The sequence below is a fragment of the Heptranchias perlo genome, chromosome 6 (genome assembly GCF_035084215.1).
Source record: "Heptranchias perlo isolate sHepPer1 chromosome 6, sHepPer1.hap1, whole genome shotgun sequence".
NCBI classification, from domain to species: domain Eukaryota; kingdom Metazoa; phylum Chordata; class Chondrichthyes; order Hexanchiformes; family Hexanchidae; genus Heptranchias; species Heptranchias perlo.
In genome coordinates, this window is record NC_090330.1 from 31373979 (window position 1) to 31400040 (window position 26062).

A 26062-nucleotide genomic window follows, 5' to 3' on the forward strand; every position below is an offset into this window, starting at 1 on the left:
GCAGTATTTTTTTGGTAGACAGTAGTTTACCTTCTGATGTCAATGTAAATGTAATGTCAAGACAATGAATACCCATATAAACACAGGCAGGTGTCCAGTAACCATAGCAGGTGAAACAGTACTTACCAATGTTGCACACAGATGGTTGGCAGTGATTAAATATGAACCTATCTCATGTGGTAAGATCAGTTAACTGATTGAACTTACCTCCTCCGGTAGTAGAGTGCGTTTATCGTGGTTAAATGATGTACTGTAGTAAAACTGAATTATGAATAATATATTAAACATATAACTTGGAGTTGGTACAGTGGCACAGTGTGTTGGAGGTCCAAAGTACTTTCCCACAAAATAGTAGCTTTTTAGGTCTGCTATTTTTTACTTGTATGTTCTTGCACTTGATGGTGTTGTCACAAAGGTGCTTGATGAACCCAAGTAGCTCGTGAAGGGAGTGAATAATCAGCGGGAGAGTTGTCTTCAGTGGCTGTTACAGAACTACTCTTAGCCTGAAAGAATGACGCCTGCTCACTCTTTTAGCTAGGGCACAGTGCATAATGCAGACAGATGGAAAGAATGGAAAATGTATATTTTTTTAACAGAAAAATGTTGTCAGAAAAATTGTTCATATGGCTTGGCAGCCCTCATTGCAATGGGCCCCAGCCTTAACTGCTGTTCAAACACTGTTGCTCTTAATAAAATAATGTTATCAGCTCTCAAGTGGGTGACGGAATAATCTATTGTACAGAGGGAGAGGAGGAAATATTGATGGATGAAATGAATGCTAACACACTAACCCTCATTCATGTTACACTATATTGAGCAGCATCAATGCCAAATGTAGAGCATTCCAGAACTCAGATTGTTTTGTTCTCCCGGTTGAAGTAAGACAGTGTTGAGGACAAAAGGCATGGTACGGGGTGATCGTTTTGTCTTCCAATTTTCTCCTGTACTCCTCCTTTCCTGCTGGAGCAGGTTTCAACAGATGCTGGCCGCCCTCCATTATCATGCCATGAGCATTCATACTATTTATGAGGCAGCCTTGACTGTGAGTATCGCCAGGATGTTTGACTGTGGAAGCATCACAGCTGAGACCAAACCTGCCCTTGCCTAACCTACATTAATATGGACTTACTAGCAGGGGTCAGTGGTTTAGCAATTGGGAGCTAAATTTTTTGTTTCTTTGTTTTCCGCTTTCTTGCCAGGAGCGCTGAAGCCAACTGCGTTCTCTCTAGTTGAGATTTGCTGATTGATCACAGACCACGGATCAGTCTTGCAACCTTCCTATTTTACATGGTTCAATATAGAATCGCCAACTCTAGTTGGACATATTCCTGGAGGCTTGGTCATGTGACATTTGACCATGTGACCATCTCCAGCACCAGCCTGTTTGTTTTCATAGTAAATATAGCACAGGAGGAGGCCATTCGTCCCCTCGTGCCTGTGCCAGCTCTTTGAAAGACTGATCCAATTAGTCCCACCCCCCTGCTCTTTCCCCATAGCCCTGTACATTTTTTCCCTTCAAGTAATTATCTAATTCCCTTTTGAAAGTTACTATTGAATCTGTTTTCACCACCCTTTCAGGCAGTGCATTCCAGATCATAACAACTACCTGTGTAAAAATTTCTTCCTCATGTCGCTTGTGGCTCTTTTGTCAATCACCTTAAATCTGTGTCCTCTGGTTACTGACCCTTCTGCTACTGGAAACGTCTCCTTTTTATTCTATCAAAACCGTTCATGATTTTGAACACCTCTATCAAATCTCCCCTTAACCTTCTCTGTTCTAAGGAGAACAACCCCAGCGTCTCCAATCTCTCCACATAACTGAAGTCCCTCATCCCTGGCACCATTCTAGTAAATCTCTTCTGCACCCTCTCTAAGGCCTTGACATCCTTCCTAAAGTGTGGTGTCCAGAATTGAACACAATACTCCAGCGGAGGCCTAACCATTATTTTATAAAGGCTTAGTATAACTTCCTTGCTTTTATACTCTATGCCTCTATTAATAAAGCCCAGGGTCCCATATGTTTTTTTTTTAAACAGCTTTCTCAACTTGTCCTGCCACCTTTTAAGATTTGTCTATGTGTACCCCCAAGTCTCTGTTCCTGCACACCATTTACAATTATCATTTAGTTTAGATTGCTTCTCCTCATTCCTCCTACCAAGATGTATCACTTTGCACTTTTCTGTGTTAAATTTCATCTGCCATGTGTCTGCCCATTTCACCAGTCTGTCTATGTCCTTCTGAAGTCTGTTACTATCCTCCACATTGTTTACTACATTTCTGAGTTTCGTTTCATCTGCAAACTTAGAAATTATACCCTCTATATGCAAGTCCAGGTCATTAATACATATCAAAAAGAGCAGTGGTCCTAATACTAACCCCTGGGGAACACTTCTGTATACTTCCCTCTAGTTTGGAAAAACAACCGTTCACCACTACTCTCTGCTTTATGTCCCTTAGCCAATTGCTTATCCATGCTGCCTCTGTCTCTCTAATCCCATGGGCTTTAATTTTGCTAACAAGTCTGTTATGTGGTACTTCAACAGATGCCTTTTGAAAGTCCATATACACAACATCAACCGCACTACCTTTATCAACCCTCTCCATTACTTCATCAAAGAACTTAACAAATTCGCGCTGACTTTCATTTATTCATCTATATATTATTTAAAAATCTTTTACAGGGTGCATGCCACCTACCCACAAACCTTACTTCCTATTGCACTTTTCTGTGAATGCTAACACTAGTAAATGTTTGCTCTGTTGCTCCTTCATAGCATTCTTGCAATTTTGTTAGAAATAGCAGAGGAAGTTTACTTAAATCCATTTAAGATTTTGCTATATATAACGGCCACAGGAATTCTTACCCCACTGATTTTCCTTGTGACTCAGTTCTATCTCCCCAAATGTTTCTTGTGCAAATAAATAACTGCACATAACGCAAAACAGAATTTTTGAAGACTCTTGGGAAGCATCAATATGTAGCAATATAAGCAGGATCATTTGGTTCCTAGGCATTTTATAAAGAGACTGCACTGTACTAAATGCCACAACTGATCACAGGCAATGTTGAATACAAGCTGAACAATGACACTCTATCCCTCACAAGCATAAAAGCAATTGAACTGCCCTACAGAAATACCATTAACCCCTGATCCAAGCTGACAGCACTGCACAACAGAGCAGGCCAGACCCTGCTGACCAAACTGTTATTAGTGCAAATCATTTGTATAAAAGTCATTTCTCCATGAAATTAAATCAATATCGTTCACCAGCAGATCAAGGCTATAGAAAATGAGGAATGAAGAATTTTAAATAAAGGAGCTTCTCCCCCATTCCCTAATGGCTGAACCTTGACGCTACTGCAAGGTGCTGTCCCACAATGCCGCCTGTCTTATTAATTCTTACTGCACGGAGTTTATCTGCTTGAATTAGGCTTGGGGGTTGTTCTTTGAGCAGCTATTGGTAGATTTCAGATTTATCTACCAAAGTGCAGTTCCAAATTAGAGGAGCGCAGGCATGAACCAATAGAAAGTACTTTTCTTGTGTCTGGGAGATTGATCCTGAGCTCTGAGACTCCCAGCCAATCCGGGAGGGTTGGCGACCCTGGCACACTGGCTCAGCCATTGGGAAACTGCAATTATCATTTTTTTAAAGTTCATAATGTAAAAGGGGTTAGCAGTTAATGTAATTGACCAGATTTATATTTGAGCTGTGACAGTGGTGCAGAACATTCGTGTTCTGACACAAGGTGCAGCCTGCAACCTACAGTCAATTCCTATAGCCTATTCTCAGCTGTGACTAGCTGTAAAAGTGCTGGACAGAAAAAATCCACGTCATTCTCATGCACATCCTGCTTCTTCAACATATAGGTGGAGACTTGGATGTTAATCTCAGCGGAGGAGTGTGGCTTGGGGACTTGAAATTTAGAGAGGGTTGTCACGTGGCATTGGTAAAACACTCTGTGAGGGGAGGGGAGATTCTGTTCAGTGGTCAATAAAATCTGAACACTGAATATTTTCTTTTATTTATATATATCTAACTTAATTTACTAAGTACCAGTGATCACGGATAAGGATTGGCCTCATTCTTTCCCAATGCTGCTGCTAGCGGAGATATATGTGATAAGCAGCAAAAATCAATAAAAATTTATAACCTCCATTAAATTTAGAGGATAATTCATGGAGTTGTGCAACAGAATGGAGGGATGTTATGTATCTTTACGTCTCTCATACAGAGCCTTGCACCAATTGCAAGTGATATGCTGCTGTAAATCTTTAAGGTTTTAAATTTGTATTTTGATACGTGTGGTGCACAGTAGGTAGCTCTTGCATTCTGTTATCAGTGTACTGTACGTATCTGACTTTGAAAGCCTTTAACAATGCAGAGGTAAAAGTACACAGTCATGGGATCAGCCTCATGAGTCATACCTTCAGACCTCGCTCTTTGTAGCTGAAGATTGTCAGACTGCCTGGTCTGTTTTAATACCAAAAATAGGAAGAAAAAGGACCAAGTGAATGGCCAGCATCAATAAGTACTGTGTGGTATTTCAGTGTATGTGCTGGACACCAATAGCCCTGTCTGACCATGAGGTAGGTATTACAGTAAATAAGGTTGATTTTGGTGTTTTAAGTAGCTGTGGTGTTATTTTTTGCCAGATCCTCTGCAATGATTAATTACTAACTGCATATAAAAGAAGGTTCTTTAAATGAAATGGTACAAAATGTATACTTTTAAAAAAAACATTATTATTAATTAGAATAAAACATGTTTCCTCCTCAGCTTTAGCAAATGTTCAGTTAATGGCTGTTAAGTGGTTTCTAATGTAATGTATGAGAATTTATTTACTGCTTACGTCAGGCATTTAACAAGTAACTATCTCTTGTTTAGCTGTATGTAACTCTATACTGTCATGGTTATGTAAAAACACTATTAAAGCAGAGGTTTTGCCTCTGAGCCATACAGATCAGGTAAACTCCCAGATTCAAACACTACTTGGCTAAGTTAGCTAATCTCAGTTGGCGGAGTTGTAGGGGCACTACAGTTGGCTGCAGCTCAACTGGGTTAGGGCATTGAAAATCCACTAGGGTTCTCACCCCTGATAACTGTATAGTAACCCCTACTGGAAGTATGCATGTGTCTACGGGATCTTACTTTGGTGGGGTATTTTTCACAGTAGGATAGTCTGAACATAAGAACATAAGAAATAGGAGCAGGAGTAGGCCAATCGGCCCCTCGAGCCTGCTCCGCCATTCAATAAGATCATGGCTGATCTGATCCTAACCTCAAACCTAAAGAACACAAGAAGTAGGAACAGGACCCGGCCACTCAGCCCCTGGGCCCGCTCCGCCACCCACAGGGCCTTGACCGATCCGAACTCAGTTTTATGTCCAATTTCCTGCCCGCTCCCCGTAACCCCTAATTCCCTTTACTTCTAGGAAACTGTCGATTTCTGTTTTAAATTTATTTAATGATGTAGCTTCCACAGCTTCCTGGGGCAGCAAATTCCACAGACCTACTACCCTCTGAGTGAAGAAGTTTCTCCTCATCTCAGTTTTGAAAGAGTAGCCCCTTATTCTAAGATTATGCCCCCCTAGTTCTAGTTTCACCCATCCTTGGGAACATCCTTACCGCATCCACCCGATCAAGCCCCTTCACAATCTTATATGTTTCAATAAGATCGCCTCTCATTCTTCTGAACTCCAATGAGTAGAGTCCCAATCTACTCAACCTCTCCTCATATGTCCACCCCCTCATCCCCGGGATTAGCCGAGTGAACCTTCTTTGTACTGCCTCGAGAGCAAGTATGTCTTTTCTTAAGTATGGAGACCAAAACTGTATGCAGTATTCCAGGTGCGGTCTCACCAATATCTTATATAACTGCAGCAATACCTCCCTGTTTTTATATTCTATCCCCCGAGCAATAAAAGCCAACATTCCGTTGGCCTTCTTGATCATCTGCTGCACCTGCAAACTAACTTTTTGATTTTCTTGCACTAGGACCCCCAGATCCCTTTGTACTGCAGTACTTTCCAGTTTCTCGCCATTAAGATAATAACTTGCTCTCTGATTTTTCCTGCCAAAGTGCATAACCTCACATTTTCCAATATTGTATTGCATCTGCCAAATCTCTGCCCACTCACCCAGCCTGTCTATATCCCCTTGTAGGTTTTTTATGTCCTCCTCACTCTCTACTTTCCCTCCCATCTTTGTATCATCTGCAAACTTTGATATGTTACACTCGGTCCCCTCCTCCAAATCGTTAATATAGATTGTAAAGAGTTGGGGACCCAGCACCGACCCCTGTGGAACACCACTGACTACAGGTTGCCAGTCCGAGAATGAACCGTTTATCCCAACGCTCTGCTTCCTGTTAGATAACCAATCCTCCACCCATGCCAGAATATTACCCCCAATCCAGTGATTCTTTATCTTGAGCAATAATCTTTTATGTGGCACCTTGTCGAATGCCTTCTGGAAGTCTAAATACACTACGTCCACTGGTTCCCCTTTATCCACCCTGTACGTTATATCCTCAAAGAACTCAAACAAATTTGTCAGACATGACTTCCCCTTCATAAAGCCATGCTGACTTTGTCCTATTAAATTATGTTTATCTAAATGTTCCGTTACTGTCTCCTTAATAATAGACTCCAAAATTTTACCCACCACAGATGTTAGGCTAACTGGTCTATAACTTCCAGCCTTCTGCCTACTACCCTTTTTAAATAAGGGTTTTGCCGGGACCTTTGCCGAGTCCAGAGAATTTTGGAAAATTATTACCAAAGCATCCACAATCCCTACTGCCACTTCCCTCAAGACCCTCGGATGTAAGCCATCAGGTCCTGGGGATTTATCCGCCTTGAGTCCCATTATTTTACTGAGTACCAATTCCTTAGTGATTTTAATCGTATTTAGCTCCTCCCCCCCAGAGCCCCCTGTTTGTCCAGTGTTGGGATATTCTTAGTGTCCTCTACCATAAAGACTGAAACAAAATATTTGTTCAGCATTTTTGCCATCTCCATGTTTCCCACCATTAATTTCCCGGTCTCATCCTCTAAGGGACCTACGTTTGCCTTAGCCACCCTTTTTCTTTTCATATAACTGTAGAAACTCTTGCTATCTGTTTTTATATTTTTTGCTAATTTATTTTCATAATCTATCTTCCCTTTCTTAATCAATCCTTTAGTTACTTTTTGCTGTCTTTTGAAGACTTCCCAATCTTCTATCCTCCCACTAAGTTTGGCTACCTTATAGGTCCTTGTTTTTAGTCGGATACTATCCTTAATTTCTTTACTTAGCCACGGATGGCTGTCATTTCTTTTACACCCTTTTTTCTTCAGTGGAATATATATTTTTTGAAAGTTGTAAAATAACTCCTTGAATGAACACCACTGCTCATGTACTGTCTTACCCTTTAATATATTTTCCCAGTCCACTTTAATCAATTCTGCTCTCATACCATCATAGTCTCCTTTATTCAAGCTCAGTACGCTTGTTTGAGAACCACACTTCTCACCCTCTAATTGGATATGGAATGTAACCATGTTATGGTCACTCATTCCAAGGGGATCCTTAACTAGGACATTATTAATTAATCCTGGCTCATTACACAGGACCAGGTCCAAGGTTGCTTGCCCCCTTGTAGGATCAGTTACATACTGCTCAAGAAATCCATCCCTAATACACTCAATAAACTCTTCCTCAAGGCTGCCCTGCCCAATTTGATTTGTCCAGTTAATATGATAGTTAAAATCCCCCATAATTATAGCTGTTCCCTTATTACATACCCCGACTATTTCCTGATTAATACTTCTTCCAGCAGAGTTGCAACTATTAGGAGGCCTATATACTACGCCCACTAGTGTTTTTTCCCCTTATTATTCCTTATCTCTACCCAAACTGTTTCATTATCCTGATCCTTTGTCCCAATATCATTTCTCTGTATTACAGTGATTCCTTCCTTACTAACATAGCCAAACCACCTCCCCTTCCTCCCTGCCTGTCCTTCCTGATTGTTAAATACCCTGGCATATTTAATTCCCAGTCGTTGTCACGCTGCAGCCATGTTTCTGTAATGGCCACAAGATCATACCCATACGTAGTTATTTGTGCCGTTAACTCGTCCATTTTGTTACGAATGCTACGTGCATTCAGTTAAAGAACTTTCAAATATGTTTTGTGACACTTAGTTCCTGCTTTTTTTCTTTTTTAACACTTTACCTTTTACTCCATACCTTCTGTCCCTTCCTGACACGCTTTCCTCTGTCTCCCTGCTCAGGTTCCCAACCCCCTGCCACTTTAGTTTAAACCCTCCCCAAGAGCACTAGCAAACACTCCCCCTAGGACAGCGGTCCCGGCCCTGCCCGGATGCAGACCATCCGGTTTGTACTGGTCCCACCTCCCCCAGAACTGGTTCCAATGCCCCAGGAATTTGAATCCCTCCTCCTTGCACCACTCCTCCAGCCACGTATTCATTTGAAATATCCTCCTATTTCTACTCTGACTAGCACATGGCACTGGTAGCAATCCTGAGATTACTACCTTTGAGGTCCTATTTTTTAATTTACCTCCTAACTCCCTATATTCTGCTTTTAGGACCTCATCCCCTTTTTTACCTATATCGTTGGTGCCTATGTGCACCACGACAGCTGGCTGTTCGCCGTCCCCCTCCAAAATGTTCTGTTGCCACTCCGAGACATCCTTGACCCTTGCACCAGGGAGGCAACACACCATCCTGGAGTCTCGGTTGCGGCCGCAGAAACGCCTATCTATTCCCCTTACAATTGAGTCCCCTATCACTATAGCTCTTCCACTCTTTTTCCTCCCAGCCTGTGCAGCAGAGCCACCCATGGTGCCAGGAAGTTGGCTGCTGCTGCCTTCCCCTGATAAGTTATCCCCCCCAACAGTATCCAAAGTGGTATATCTGTTTGAGAGGGGGATGGCCACAGGAGACCCCTGCACTACCTGCCTGCACCTCTTACTCTGCCTGGTGGTCACCCATTCACTTCCTGCCTGTACACCCTTTACCTGCGGTGTGACCAACTCGCTAAATGTGCTATCCACGTGGTTCTCAGCATCGCGAATGCACCAGTATGTATCCATCCGCAGCTCCAGTGCCGCAATGCGGTCTGTCAGTAGCTGCAGCTGGATACACTTCCCGCACACATGGTTGTCAGGGACACAGAAAGTGTCCCTGATTTCCCAAATAGAGCAGGAGGAGCATGCCATGGGGCCGAGCTGTCCTGCCATGACTTACCCTTTAATTGATTTAAATTAAATTTAAATTAAATGGATCCCACCAATCACACTGGAATTAAGTGATATACTCAAGGGCCCTTGCTTAACAGTTGTCCCCGCTACACAGAGACCGTAGTAACCACAAAATATAAGTTTAGAAAAATTGAGAAAGAAAATACTCACCAACGAACCACTTACCTGCTTTTTGGTGACGTCACACTACGAATAATTTTTGCTTCCCTCTCCCGGAACCTGGATTTGTAAGCCGCCTCGGGGCTCACCTTTAGTACTGTCACTCAAGTAGTTTTCTCTTGTTGCAGGTCTGCTGCTGCTTTTATTCCCCAATCTCAGTCTTCGACACTCAGGTCCACTGCCGCTCTGTGGAAAAGGTTAGGAAAAGCAAGGCAAAGCAGCACCTCCTTCCCCCAACTCCCACACTTACCAAACTCTCAGCAGTTCACACTGTGTTGTCCGCACACCGTGCTGTCGCACTGACAGGCCCCTGTATTCTACAGTTTGTGACTCAGATGAGTCAGGCCTGCCCCACCTTCAGGTACCAGTTTAATCTAGCTAACCAATTAACTTACTACAGAGGCTCTCTGCTGAAGCCTGACAGAAACTTAAAAATTTAAACTTTAAGATTGAACTTAAACAGTTGATAGCAATTAAACTTAAACAGTTGAAAGCAATATGCACTAGATTTTAAAGAGATTAACCCTTCAACTCCCACACTTACCAAACTCTCAGCAGTTCACACTGTGTTGTCCGCACACCGTGCTGTCGCAATGACATTAAATGTTAGCTGTCTGCTAACATTTAATGTCAGTGCTCACGTATGAATAATTAGGTGATGGAAGGTGCCTGTGGAAATGTCCAAGTGAGCACGTCAAAGCCTTCAGGAGAGGAGTGGAGAGAAAATTGGGGGTGGGGGGGCGGGGAGAAAGGAAAACAAAGTTGAAAGTTGCTTAGATTCCTCGGCAGACTGCTGAATTCAAATGTAAGGATCACTTTTTTTTATATTTTCTGTGCTGCAGTTGGGTAGGTTTGTTAACACACATACATTGCAGTATTTGTTTTCCTATTCCTAGCACAGATCTACATGGGATTTTGTAGATATAAAGCAAAAAAATGTATTTTAAAGTAACCATCTGATTTTTTACATCTTAGACTGTTTCCTTCTGATTCTTTTTTGAAATGTTGTTAATGCTACCTTTCTTTTGGAGAACCACTTCTAAAACAATCCTGCAATACTGTGGCTGCTCCTTTAACCAGCCATTTATATTGTAGGGAAGTTTGTACTACAAATGGTAACTATTTTTCCCCACTGGTTGGATAATTTCTGTCCGGGGTAGGTTCTTTTTGGCAATGTTCTCCCCTACTTTTCCAAAGGCATTGTCTCCTGCTAGGGTATGACTCCATGGGTGCCCATTACCCAATGATACCTTGTCAGTGGCAATTTTTCATGGAGTCAGCTTACACAATGTGTATTCGCAGCCTGTTTGACCATGGAGGCATAACAGCTAAACCATTGCTACAGGAAAACTGCTTTACCCATCTGTCTGGAGAAGGGTGGGACGTATTCAGCCTTCTAGCAAAATGTGAACTCTTCCGATGGCAAGCTGCTTTGTATTTATGGTACAATCATAGGAGTAGGTTGAAACTACCTTTTTTAGGCGTGCCTCTGACAGATTAAATGTCACTTTATCTATATTCAATTTGCTGCCAACTTCACCAGGTGCTATCGTCAGTATACTGTGAATGTAAGTGTGTTGTAAAATATCATTAACAATTGACTAGTTCTTTAAAGTCTGCTTTATAAATCCACTTGAGTGCACAACCAATTAATGCATCTATAATATAAAAAGACCATGGGGTAGATTTTCAACTTGCCACATGGGCTTAAAACTGGCATTGCAGATTGACCATGCATAACAGAAACAGCCTGATTTTCATTTCTATGGGCGGCTGATCGCAATGCCAGCTTTACACTTACGCAGCAAGTTGAAAATCTACCCTCATAAATAATGACTGCCCATAGTGCTAAGAATCTATTTAGTACAGTGGAACAAGAAACAAGTTTATAGGTATTTTTGGCATATACTCAAGGAATTGAAATAAACTGATACTAAATAGCAGTTCTATAGTGGTAAAATCTTCCTTAATGTCTCACACTTCATTGTGATGCCAAGATGCACAACATTGGTATTTATTTCCTCGCATCTCTTTCTCCCCCTCCCCCCCCCCCCCCACCCCCACCCCACCCCACCCAACTGAAATAAGCCTTCAGCTTCACCTGTTAAATGTATCTAAAAGTGCATAGTTGACTTGGATCTGCCAGTGTTGGCTCTGGTCTGCCTGTACCCCATGTTCTCAACATTTTTCAATTACCAGACTTTAAAAGCTATTCAAAATTAGCTGTGTAATACCTGTGTATTTGAGAAAATTTAGACTATATATAGACCCTGTGATGCACATTTTCTCAGACCTGTAAACCTCTTAGTCTTTTTTTTTGTGTGCAAGTGTCTGCCCTTACATGTATCAACAGTTGGACATTGAGATGATTTTAAAAATGTATTTATTGGTATTGATACGCTGATGTGTGGACAGCCTAGTGTTTGTAACTCTAGGAAGAAGTAATGCTAATCAGATGATGACACTCAGTGTTCACATTTGCAAGGTTTCTTCTGAAGACCAGTGGAGGAAGCCATTACCTTCCCAGGAAGAAGAAAAGACAGATGCACAAAAGGTTGGACAAAGAAGGTGGAACTCCGGGAAAGGCAGGCAACGACAACGGCCCCTTTCAGACTATGGTCAGTTTGCTAGCAGGAAGTTTTCTATCCCGGAGAACGGTGTTCCTGTTCAACCTCAAAAAATGAACCTTGCAGAGACTGAAGACACAACTGAGACCTCTTGTGCTGATTCCCAGCCACAGAAATGTGCCACTGTTCAACACCATAGAAACCGAAAAAGACGACCGATCTCTGTAATTGGCGGGGTCAGTATCTATGGAAATAATCAGTCTGAGGAAATGGAGGACCTTCTTACAGTACAAGTAAGATGACTCTCTTTTGCTGCCTCTTCTACACCAAAATCAAACTTTTCTTCTTTGCCTGCCTCTTCACTTCATCTTTGGTTGAACATTTCCCTTCAGTTCTTTAAGAAGCTCTAGTATGGAATGTGGGCTATTTCCTGTCCTCCTTGCAAATACTCTCCCCCTTTTGGTACATTTTTGCCAATAGTAGCTTGCCTAAATATATTCGCTTTTCTGAGATGCACTTGAATTTCTTGCACATCTCTTGCTGCATTTATTGCCTTTGTTTTCACTTGCAAAATTGATGATTCCATGAACCTGATTATCAATGTGGTGCTTAAAAGTGAATTAAAAATCATGATGGTAACAGATATAGATTTCTTGCATTGTAACATCTGGTGAACAGATAGTAAATCCATTTCAGATATTTTAAAACTTAAGTCAAGTGAAAGGTTATTTGATATTCATGATAATCCTTAAGAAGAATACACAAATTTCTTCCTTTCAACATGCCATAATCAGTATGATAAGAATAGCGGAAGAAGAATTGCTGGTTTTAAATTATTGCCAGTATGGTGAATGTTTGCATTGGTGAGAATTTGCACTTTCTTCAAAACCCCCAAAATAGCCATATTAATTCTACAGCAATAACAAAGCTCCATATGGTAACCAGATTTTATTTTTAAACAAAAAGTTCATTGTCTTAATATAAAGTGGCAATTGGCACAAATGTTCTTTCAGTGGTAGAAAAGGGAAAAAGTTAATGGTAGGAATATGTTATAGGCTACCACAAGGTAAATGGAGGCGGATGTACTGCCAATGGGAGGTCAAAAAAGATTTGTGCTAAGATGTCACTTGTAATCTTGGAGGATTTTAATCTTCCTGACATAGACTGCAACTTATAGTGGGGACAATCTGTATGTGCAAGTGAGTTTATTGAACTACTTCAAGAATCTTTCCTTAACAGCAGGTGAAAGAACCCACAAGGGGAAGCAATATTGGATTTGCTCGTAACTAATGAAGGGGGAATAATAAACCAAATTGAAGTAAGGGGCCCATTTGAGATCTAATGTTCATAAAGTTGTTTATTTTAAGGTGAAATGAGGACAGAACAGAAAATAAAAATTAAGAAATTGGATTTCAACAAAGCAGATTTAGAGGGGATGAAATGTATGAAAGGGGAAAAATGGTCAAAATTCTGTCTTTCGATAATCTTTGCAAGAAGGTTGGCATGAGTACATGTACTCAAACAGATTTTTTTGGTAAAATTATCAACGGAAGGAATTTCAGCCACCCAGGGAGGGGGAACCGTGGCTGATTTTTCTTTTTCCCACCCTAATCATTAAAGCCAATTCTGATGCCTTAACTAAGATCAGCAAAACACCTATCAGGGATTGAATTTTGGAGCTTCCTTGAACAAACAGCTCCTTAGCACACAGGGTGAATTTATATAATAAGTCATCAGGGGAGCTGTCAAACCATAATTCTTAATACAATGCATTGATCAATAACGCCCGTAACAGTGAATAAAGTGGTGCTGCAGAGTGCAAAATTAAGTGTTCAGCACAAAGAAGTTAAAAGAGACTAAAATAATGGTTAGTTGATTTTTTTTTTATTCGTTCATGGGATGTGGGCGTCGCTGGCGAGGCCGGCATTTATTGCCCATCCCTAATTGCCCTTAAGAAGGTTGTGGTGAGCCGCCTTCTTGAACCGCTGCAGTCCGTGTGGTGACGGTTCAGAGTGGAACTGAGCCATACCGTTCAGGTTTGATCTTTGGTTTGTGCTGAGTTAACCAACCTCTTCCATGATGGTTGGAGGGCCATTAAAATTGGCCTCAAGACCCTAGGCTAGGAAGGAGAAAAGTCATCCTGAGCTTCCAGTTCAATCACTATACTGTCACCCCTGCTAGAAGGTGCGTGTGTATGGATATTAGATGACCAGAGTTGGATGTGAGGGGGTTATGGTATAAAGGCCTGATAACACTCACTGTCTAGGTTCACATATGATGAATGGTAACTTGGGCAATGTACTGGAGGGCAGTTGCCATCTTTGGAACAGTACCTCAGCATGAATCAGCACCATAAGGCAAAGCGGGAAGAAGATTGATGTAAAAAAATGAAAAAAAGAAGCTTCTCTGATGGCTTTGTCGGTAAATTAAATATTTGGTGTGGTTCTAAGCCTTGTAGATCAGAAGTTTTGAGAGTTGGTCTCCTTTCTGTGCTGAGTTAGCTACCTCAGTTGGGGCAGCAATTGAGATGAATCCCTGGGTAGGAGGGGAACAGCAAGCCAGGGATCCTGCTCCTGATTATTAACTAGAGATCCCTGCTGCAAAATGTGTGAATGTGGGCTTAAATGTGACGTGTTGCACAGTTGAATAGCCTGTCTTACCTCACAATAGAAGAATTACCAATTCAGCAAAGTACTGGAGTGCAGCCTTTGTGTTTGAAGAGTACACAGAGTCATTACCCTCAGGAGAGTCAAATAGAATATTGGGGGGTAGAGAAGAATATTGAATTCCAAACCATCCTGAATGGAGAAACTAAATGTGCTTCATTAGTTTAATTTTTAATGTTCAGCAAATTTTTTTTTTCAAAGCCTTTTAAACATTAGAGAGTGTTAAAAAGTGCTGTGTTAACTTTCATTTTGTGTTGAGATGATTGTGGCTAAAAGCTTTCAGACATCAATAATCACATTTTCTATGTTGGAGGTTTACATCTGGTCAATAAACTGTTTGTCCACAGGATGCAATATTTCAATTTACTTGGTTTTCAAGGAGTTGGAAGCTGAAGTAATTGGAAATGTGTGAGCGTCCTGCTGATTAGATTCAGTTGTACTGTGTACCACAGCACTGTGTAGGTCAAAGGCAGAATATTCAGTGAAACAAACCATGGTAAGGATTTACTTAGAGCTGAACTATTTGATTGATGCTGACACAGTAGTTGAATGGATCTGGTGAAGAACAAGATATTTTTGGTGGCTGTTTAATACAGTTCTCAGTTCATATGGCCTGTGCGGCATTTTATAGGCCATATGAAACACCTTTACAGTAAATGCATCCTAAATTAGAAATCAGGAGGACATTTTTGCATGACAAATTTCAGTTGCTAGTCTCTATCAAAAGAAAATCCACTTTGCCTTTTCTCGACTAAATGTTATTACATTCACATCAGAGCAAAAATAAAATTGGTTTATATTTTGTGGCACAAACACATTTTGCCACATGCTGTATTGTATTGCAGATCTATTGTATCTTTTTGAATTTCTGTGGGGTCTCAGGTGGTGTAGTGCAAAGGAAGAAGAGTGGCTTCTTGGGCCTAATGGCAATTTCCTGTTCTTAAAATATCTGATGTTAGGACAATAATTTTAGAGACTGACCATCGTTATGTCTCGTGCATTTATCACAATCTTCATGCCATTCTGTACTTTTTCCTAAAGTATAAATGATCTGCCTAAGGATAATATAAATGCATTCCTTTATATTTCCTAGATATTGGGATCAGCCAGATGGATGTTTATAGTATTTGCTGCTCCTGCATATTCCTATGTTCGAAACATTATTCCTAGTTATCCACATTTTATATGTGAAAAAAACTTCAAAGAATTAACATTGAGAGGAAATGGCACTGTACCTGTGTTGTGTCACAGGGAGGCCATTTTATCCTGAAATTTTGGTACACCAACACATAAGTGACCTAAAGTCAATTTAAAATTTGTTGAACAATATTATTTACAACACAAAGTGCCACTTGAGGTGGTGCTTTACCCATTAAGTAAATGTTCATGCGTACTTTGAGGCCAGATGCATTGGTGTGGGCACTAAAGCACTGTTGAGAAATTTACTTCTGTGGTTTAAATGTTTAATTTCCCAGAGCACTTTCCTATTGTGTATCATATAGGTATCTCAGGATAATACTGTGTGAAATCTTAGACAAATCCTAGAAGGGGGATCAGATTTACATTTTTTGATCTATAACAAATAATGTAAACCATAGTAATCGTGAACTGATGAATAATACTGCATCTTGAGTTTGAAGGACTGAATGCAAACCAACTTCAAAATGGCATCACTTAAATTGGAAACTTAGCTGAAGTGACATATTCATATTTTTAAAGATATCTGTTATCTTATTCAGCTAAGTTACTTTACTTCTACTAATGGTTTGTATTGGTATGGATGTCTTTTTTTCTATCCAAAATTATATATTTAATTTTCTTTGTTTTCAGCCGGTTGCTCGGCCACCTGTTCCTTCACATCAAGTACCACCATACAAAGCAGTGTCCGCCAGACTTCGACCTTTCACTTTCTCCCAAAGCACACCCATTGGCTTAGATCGGGTTGGGCGTAGACGGCAAATGAGAACATCAAATAGTAAGTAATACATATCTAAAGCAAGCTGCATGACCGTAAGCATGCAATAAATTAAAACCCATCTGCAGTAAAGTGTATATGTCTGTGACAGTTGTACTCGGCCTCTTTCCACCATCATAGATGCCAATGTCTAGCCAATTTGATTCACTCCATGTGACATTAAGGAGCAGCTGAGTATATTGGACAGAGTGAAGGCTATGGGCTCTGACAACATCTCTGCTGTAGTGCTGAAGACTTGCACACCAAAACTAGTTGCCCACCTAGCCTAGCTGTTCGGGTGCAGCCACCCAACAATGTGGAACAATGTCCTATCCACAAAAAACAAAAAATTGTAAATCAGTCAATTGACCCATTATCAGCCTTCTTCCGATTAGCAGTAAACTGATAGAAGGTAATCAATAATGTTATTATATGACACTTACCTACTTACCAATAACCTAGCCACTGACGCTCCGTTCGGGTTCCATCAAAATCACATTTCTCTAGACCTTCTTGTAGCCTTGATCCAGTCAGCATTGCAAGAACTGACTGCCAGATTAGAGGTGGGAGTAGCCTTCGACATCATAGAAGCATAAGAAGTATAACGCTGAGGAGCCATAGCAAAAAATTTTTAAGTGAGGTCAAAGACAAATTCCTCCAGTGGCTGTAATCATACCGGACACAAAGGAATATGGTTGTGGTTGTCGGAGGCCAATCATCGCAACCCCAGACATTGCTACCAGAGTTGTTCAGGGCCGCATCGTCAGCCCAATCATCATCAGCTGCTTTTTCCCTCTGTTATAAGGGGCTGTTTACTGAAAGTCCCACAGAGTTTAGCTCCATTCACAAGTATCCTCCGATAATAACGCAACCAATGCTAGTTTACAGTAGAACATGAGCAACATCCAGGCTTGGGCCAAGGTGGCAGGTACATTCGCACCACCTAAGAGCCAAGTAGTGTCTGTGTCTATGTCCAACAAGCAAAAACCCAATCACCAAAAACACGTCAGCTTCCACATATTCCACTACCTGAGCCACGTGCAAATTGGGATAGGGTCAAGCAGATCAGAGGGTTAAATGCGTGGCTCAAAGAGCGGTGTGGGAGACAGGGGTTTTGTTTCATGGGGCACTGGCACCAGTACTGGGGAAAGAGGGAGTTGTTCCGTTGGGATGGGCTCCACTTAAACTAGGCTGGGACCAGTGTCCTGGCGAATCAAATAACTAGGGCTGTAGATAGAGCTTTAAACTAAAAAGGGTGGGGGGAGGGGTCTGGTGAGGGGAAATTTAGAAATCTAAAGAGAAAAGTCAAGGCAACAGAGCAGTGTAGTGATTTGGGTAGAAATAAGCACAGTATGACAGGAAGGGACAGAGTTTTACGGTAATAGTGCATCAGTAAATAAAGTCAAAGCAGGGAAAAAATGGTAAAAAGTTAAAATTAAAGGCTCTTTACCTGAATGCACGAAGCATTTGTAACAAGATAGATGAATTAGTGGCAAAAATAGAGATAAATGGGGTTGATTTAACAACAACTACAGAGACCTGGTTGCAAGGCAACCAAGGCTGGGAACTAAATATTCCAGGGTACTTGATGTTTCGAAAAGAAAGGCAGAATGCAAAAGGAGGGGATTAGTGCTGATAATAAAAGATCTTGGCTTAGAAGATCAGGAGGTAGAAACAGTATGGATGGAAATAAATAATAAATGGCAGTATCATAGAGTCATAGAAAATTTTCGGCACAAAAGGAGGCCATTCGGCCCATCGTGTCCGCGCTGGCAGAAAGTGAGCCACCCAGCCTAATCCCACTTTCCAGCACTTGGTCCGTAGCCTTGTAGGCTATGGCACTTCAGGTGCATATCCAGGTACTTTTTAAATGAATTGAGGGTTTCTGCTTCTACCAGTTAATTTAAATTTATGCCCCCTGGTTATTGACCTGGGAAATAGGTCCTTCCTATCCACTCTATCTAGGCCCCTCATAATTTTGTACACCTCAATTAAATCACCCCTCTGCCTCCTCTGTTCCAAAGAAAACAACCCCTGCCTATCCAATCTTTCTTCATAGCTAAAATTCTCCAGTCCTGGCAATGTCCTGGTAAATCTCCTCTGTATCCTCTCTAGTGCAATTGCATCCTTCCTGTAATGTGGTGACCAGAACTGTACGCAGTACTCTAGCTGTGGCCTAACTAGTATTTTATACAGTTCTAGCATAACCTCCCTGCTCTTACATTCTATGCCTCGGCTAATAAAGGAAAGTATTCCATATGCCTTCTTAACCACCTGATCTACTTGTCCTGCTACCTTCAGGGATCTGTGCACATGTACTCCAAGGTCCCTCACTTCCTCTACATCTCTAGTATTCTCCCATTTATTGTCTATTCCCTTGCCTTCTTTGACCTCTCCAAATGCATTACCTCTCCGGATTGAATTCCATTTGCCACTTGGATCCAGCCAAAATGCTGGAATTCATTATTAAGGAAGTGGTAACAGGGCACTTAGGAAATCATAATATGATTAGGCAGAGTCAACATGGTTTTATGAAAGGGAAATTGTGTTTGACAAATCTATTAAAGTTATTTGAGGATGTAACTAGCAGGGTGGATGAAGGGGAACAAGTGGATATTTGGATTTTCAAAAGGCATTCGATAAGATGCCACCTAAAAGGTTGTTACGCAAGATAAGGGCACATGGGGTTGGGGGTAATATATTAGCATAGATAGAGGATTGGTTAACGGACAGAAAACAGAGAGTAGGGATAAACGGGTCGTTTTCAGGTTGCCAGGCTGTAACTAGTGGGTGCCGCAAAGATCTGTGCTTGGGTCTCAGCTATTTACAATCTATATTAATGACTTAGATGAAGGGATCAAGTGTAATGTGTGCAAGTTTGCTGACGATACAAAGCTAGGTGGGAAAGTAAGCTGTGAGGAGGATACAAAGAGCCTACAAAGGGATGTAGACGGGTTAAGTGAGTGGACAAGAAGGTGGCACATGGAGTATAATGTGGGGAAAGGTGAGGTTATTCACTTTGGTAGGAAGAATCGAAAAGTAGAATTGTTTTAAGGGGTGAGAAACTTTTAAATGTTGGCGTTGAGATTTGGATGTCCTCATAAAAGAAACATAGAAAGTTAGCATGCAGATATAGTAAGCAATTAGGCCTTTATTGCAAGGAGGTTGGAGTACAAGAGTAAGGAAGTCTTGCTGCAATTGTTACAGGGCTTTGGTGAGACCACACCTGGAGTACTGTGTACAGTTTTGGTCTTCTTATCTAAGGAAAGATATACTTGCCTTAGAGGCGGTGCAATGCGAGTTCACTAGATTAATTCCTGGGAGGAGAGGGTTGTCCTATGACGAGAGATTGAGTAGAATGGGCCTATACTCTCTGGAGTTTAGAAGAATGAGAGGTGATCTCATTGAAACATATAAGATTCTGAGGGGGCTTGACAGGGTAGATGCTGAGAGGTTGTTTCCCCTGGCTGTATAGTCTAGAACTAGGGGGCATAGTCTCAGGATAAGAGGTCGGCCATTTAAGATTGAGATGGGGAGGAATTTTTTCACTCAGAGGGTTGTGAATCTTTGGAATTCTGTACCACAGAGGGCTGTGGATGCTCAGTCATTGAGTGTATTCAAGGCTGAGATAAATAGATTTCTGGACTCTAGGGGAATCAAGGGATATGGGGATCGGGCGGGAAAGTGGAGCTGAGGTCAAAGATCAACCATGATCTTATTTGAATGGTGGAGCAGGCTCAAGGGGCTGTATGGCCTACTCTTGCTCCTATTTCTTATGTTCTTACGTGCCCTGACGACACCCAGCTCTACCTCACCACCACCACCCTCGACCCCTCCATTGTCTGATTTGTTACACTGCTTGTCCAACATCCAGTAGTGGATGAGCAAAAATTTCCTCCAACTAAATGTTACGAAGATCGAAGCCATGGTATGAACATGCCTAGAGTTTCCTAACCTATTGTGTGTGACATTGCACTGGTCTACTTTAAAATAACATCTGTCACACACAAACCCATTCACCCAAATTATCTAAATTGACCTGATAATTAGCAATTTGTTCTGTATTAGTAACCCTTGCCCACATTTTTGTATAAGATACAAATTTGAGAGGTTTTTTTATTCATTCATGGGATGTGGACGTCGTTGGCAAGGCCAGCATTTATTGCCCATCCCTAATTACCCTTGAGAAGGTGGTGGTGAACCGCCTTCTTGACCCGCTGCAGTCCATGTGGGGAAGGTTCTCCCACAGTGCTGTTAGGTAAGGAGTTCCAGGATCTTGACCCAGTGACGATGAAGGAACGGCGATATATTTCCAAGTCAGGATGGTGTGTGACTTGGAGGGGAACATGCAGGTGGTGTTGTTCCCATGTGCCTGCTGCCCTTGTTCTTCTAGGTGATAGAGGCCGTGGGTTTGGGAGGTGCTGTTGAAACCGTGGCGAGTTGCTGCAGTGCATCCTGTAGATGGTACACACTGCAGCCACAGTGTGCCGGTGATGAAGGGAGTGAATGTTTAGGGTGGTGGATGGGGTGCCAATCAAGCGGGCTGCTTTGTCCTGGATGGTGTCGAGCTTCTTGAGCGTTGTTGGAGCTGCACTTATCCAGGCAAGTGGAGAGTATTCCATCACACTCCTGACCTGTGCCTTGTAGATGGTGGAAAGGCTTTGGGGAGTCAGGAGGTGAGTCACTCGCTGCAGAATGCCCAGCCTCTGACCTGCTCTTGTAGCCACAGTATTTATGTGGCTGGTCCAGTTAAGTTTCTGGTCAATGGTGACCCCCAGGATGTTGATGGATGGGGATTCGGCGATGGTAATGCTGTTGAATGTCAAGGGGAGGTGGTTAGGCTCTCTCTTGTTGGAGATGGTGCCAGCCTGGCACTTGTCTGGCGTGAATGTTACTTGCCACTTATGAGCCCAAGCCTGGATGTTGTCCAGGTCTTGCTGCATGGACTGCTTCATTGTCTGAGGGGTTGCGAATGGAACTGAACACTGTGCCATTTAAACCATCCTCTAAAATATCAATGTAAATGATAAGCAGCCCTGGAATCAGTTCAGAACTCCGTGGAACTTTACTTGTAACCATAGCTAAATCAGATCCCACTCCCATTTATAACAATCCTCTGCTGATGTGTTTTCAACCAGATACCAATTCAGTCCAATAATTCCATGAGAAAATAGTTGTCTATGAGGTACTTTTATCAAATGGTTTTTGGAAGTTAAGTTATACAACATCTACCTGACTATCTTCAACCACCACTCTCGTCACTTCCTCAAAAATCTATCATGTTATTAAGGCAGGATCTATGTATTTTAAATCCAGGTTGGCTGCATCTAATAACCTTTCCATGTGATCATATATGATATCACATACAATACTTTGCAACAGTTTCTCTATTACTGAAATCAAGCTGATGGGTCTGTAATTTCCAGCGTCTGATTTCTTCCCTAAAATAACGGGACTACATGTGCCACCCTCCAATCCATGGGACCATCACTGAAGTATTGAATGTATTAGTCAATGACCCCCTCCCCATTTCCCTAAGCACTCTGGGGTAAATTACATCATGTTCTGCAGCATTATCAACCTTAAGCACAATAATGTTAGCTAAAACCATTTCCATAGTTACTTCCAGTGATTCATTTTAATTACACACTTACCCTGTGATAATGGGACTTTAACATTGGCCCCAATTTTAACAGCCCCCTGCCTGGCAGAAACCGGGCTGGGGGGGCGGCAGTTAAAATAATGAGTGTCAGTTACCCCCACCGATCCTGCTTCCTTCCCGGTGTATTCACAAATTAATCTCTTTTGAGCAGACAAGTAGGACACCCGCAGGAAAGAAGTGGAGTCCTGTTTTAAATAAGCAGATCAAGTCCAATAATGTCATCAGGATTTGATTTGCAATATCAACCAGAGCCCTGAGCAGGCTGTCAATCTGGCCAGCTGTTGGGCGGGAGACTGCAGCATTTTATTCAAATGATGAACGGCAGGTCCTCCACGTACCCGGCCTTGCCGGGTTCTTTGGCTGATGATGGCTGCCCCTGTATCTTCCCTGCCTCCCCGTTAATGTCGGGGCCATTGTCTCAGAACTTAAAATCAACGCAAAGTATCTATTTAGCTCATTAGTTCATCTTCGTACCTAATCTTGTCTGACAAACCTTCAAAGAACTCCTAACATAACTGAAAAAAAGCCAACACTCTTCAACCGCGCACTCTTTGTTTTGTAATGTCATCTTAGTATTACTTCAGTGCGGCACTGTCAGAGGTGCCGTCTTGCGAATGAGACGTTAAACTGAGGCCCTGTTTGCCCCCTCATGTGGACATAAAAGATTCCATGGCACTATTCGAGGTAGGGCAGTTCTCCCCAGTGTTCTGGCCAATATTATTCCTCCACCAACATCACTAAAACATATTATTTGGTCATTATCGCATCGTTTGTGGGACCTTGCTGTGCACAATTTGGCTGCTGTGTTTTCTACATTAAAACATTGACTACATTTCAAAAGTACTTAATTAGCTGTAAAGTGCTTTGGGACGTCCTGAGGTCGTGAAGGGAGCTATATGAATGCAAGTTCTTTTTCTCTTTCTTAAATATAATTTTAGGCCAAGTGCACCTCAAGGCTGAAACTTCCGCTGAGACTAAATACTCTCTTGATCTTTTGCACTACACCGGTTTCGTTCTGCTCAAGATTAATTTCTGACTAGCAAACTCAAATTTATACTATCTTAACTTACACACTAGCCTAACTGTCATAGGAAAAACCAGTAAATATACTACTTGTGTAATCAATAAATAAACTTATTACTGACTCAAACCAGTGCACAGGTGAAGTGGAGAATTTCCTCAGGGTTCTCCCGATCTGCCACTGTAACTTCGACAGAAGATTGGTGGAAACCCTGCATAGATGCGTAAACGGGGGTTTGCACTGATCTTCCACCGAAGTTACGGCGGTCAATCATGAGACCTCATGAGGAAATTCCTTGTGTAAGGAAACAACTTACAGTTCCTACACAGTTCTCGGTATAGAACAGCTAAAATTAAGAAAGTTAACGTCAAAATGCAACAAAATAAATAAGTGTAAAGGGAATGTATGAATCATGATGAAAAGATGAATCACTACTGCTGCAATCAGATTCTCTAATATTAACCAGACTTTTGGTGTGGCCAATCAGATCCAAATAGTTCCATCTGGGATTTACACCACTCAGGATATGGCTTTAGTTAGTGCATTGATGACATCATATTTCCAGAAAATTGCAAGTGATAAAACATCCTCTTTAATTTTAATTTTAAAAGAAAATCGGGATTTTAAAAAGAAAATAATCCATTTCTTATTGTAATAGAATTGTCAGGAGCAAATGTTTTGAATGCTGCAGTGAATGTTTCTTAACAAAGCACAGAATGCACCTGAACTAGCCTGGAGCAAAAGCCTTCTAACTGAAGATCATTTCAATGTTGGTGGGTTGTACTTGGGTTTATAATATGGCACTGTGGATGTCAGCTTTGAACTCTGACAGCAGATAAAATGCATAGCCTGCATTGAACGTCATTTATTATGTAATCAATGCTATGATCTCTCTTGGTGTGACCACGCTACGGATGGTTGACTCTACGCTGACATTTATTTTTTACTGACAATCTAGTGCCAGTGAGCAGACCTGTTTTGCCCTCGGTTTCAATTTTGATATTGTATAAACATAGCTTTTATTTATGTATATGTATGAGAGGTCAGTGATGCTCAACATAACAGTCGTATTATTATACTGGAAATACCTGCTGAGAAATGTAAATCATTTTTAACTGCATGTCATAAAGTCTGATAAAAATATAATCAAAAGTGATTGATAGTCCAATGAAGATAATTACAGGTGTCTTAATCTTAACTGGTATTTTCTAGATAGAAGGACAGATACAATTATATTATTCCAATTTAAACCTGTCAGGGCGCTGACTATGAAAATTAGCCTGTACCCGCATGTCTGTCGGACTAACAGTGGTAACAACTTATCAGTATAGATAAAGCCTGATGACTTGATAAAATAAAAATACAGTCTTAAGAGTAGAAATGTATGATTTCAAGAATAGTTAAATTAACCCTTCAAAGCTAAATAATGACAAAGCAAAAATGTGGTTAAATTGTTTACTTGCAAAAATATTACATTACATAGAATGTACAGTGCACAAACAGACCATTTGACCCAACAAGTCTGTGCTGGTGTTTATGCTGCACACGAGCCTCCTCCCTCCCTACTTCATCTAACCCTATCTGCATATCCTTCTTTTCCTTTCTCCCTCATGTGTTTATCTAGCTTTCCATTAAATGAATATGTATAACAGCAACAGCAGTTCGAGGTGAGAACCTTTGTTATATTATATACAATAGGGAATGGCTTGATGCATTCATCATAAGGCTTACTATAATCTGGTATGAGTTGAGCTTTAACAAAAAATATTAACATTCATTCCAGTAAAACTGGAAATTTTTTCCATGTTCTATGATTTTTCTAATTGCAATTTTTTTTTTAGTATTTGAATAATCACCGTCCCTAGATATCTCAGGGGTAAATGCACCATATAATGTAGTGCTGAGCGCTCCAAACCAGGAAAATTTCAGAATCAGTCTCTCATCTGTGCTAAGTTAGCTGATTCCAGCCAGGGTAGCAGTGAGAACGCTGAAACTGACTTCTGGAGTAGAACTGTCAGATCATCTATTGGTACGTGCAAGGAGTGTATGGTGTGGATGTCAGGTGGAGCTGAGCTATGATCCCTTCTAAAATGGAGCTGAGATAGATTGGATTCCAAGATGGAGCTGAGCTGTGATCCCTTCTAAAATGGAGCTGAGATGGATTGGATTCCAAGATGGAGCTGAGCTGTGATCCCTTCTAAAATGGAGCTGAGATGGATTGGATTCCAAGATGGAGCTGAGCTGTGATCCCTTCCAAAATTACATTGAGTAACATCGAGTCTACAGCACAGAAATAGGCCATTCGGCCCAATTGGTTTATGCTGGCATTTATGCTCCATACGAGCCTCCTCCTTCCCTACTTCATCTAACCCTATCAGCGTACCCTTATATTCTTTTCTCTCTTGTGTGCTTATCTAGTTTCCTCTTAAATGCATCTATGTTATTTGCCTCAATTACTCCTTGTAGTAGCGCATTCCACATTCTTAAAACTCTTTGGGTAAAGAAGTTTCTCTGGAATTCCCTGTTGGATTTATTAGTGACTATCTTGATGACCTCTATTTTTGGACGCCCTCACAAGTGGAAAGATTTTCTCTGTATCTACCCTATCAAACCCTTTAATTATCTTAAAGAACTCAGGTCACCCCTCAACCTTCTCTTTTCTAGAGAAAAGAGCCCCAGCCTGTTTAGTCTTTCCTGATAAGTATATCCTCTCAGTTCTAATATCATCCTTGTGAATCTTTTCTGCACATTCCCCAATGCTTC

The 26062-nt window shown here is 41.3% G+C and overlaps 1 protein-coding gene across 8 annotated transcripts in view; it reads left to right on the forward strand.

Annotated features, from left to right (window-relative positions):
• The window catches only part of LOC137322872 (spermatogenesis-associated protein 13-like), a 296919-nt gene that overhangs the window by 209538 nt on the left and 61319 nt on the right, over window positions 1-26062 (forward strand). For 6 of the 8 annotated variants that reach the window (XM_067986039.1, XM_067986040.1, XM_067986042.1 and 3 more), the window contains 2 exons: window positions 11915-12289; window positions 16493-16637. In XM_067986039.1, the coding sequence (XP_067842140.1) occupies window positions 11915-12289; window positions 16493-16637 (520 nt within the window). The remainder of the gene's footprint in view (window positions 1-11914; window positions 12290-16492; window positions 16638-26062) is intronic. The other 2 variants (XM_067986041.1, XM_067986045.1) reach the window with 2 other exon arrangements.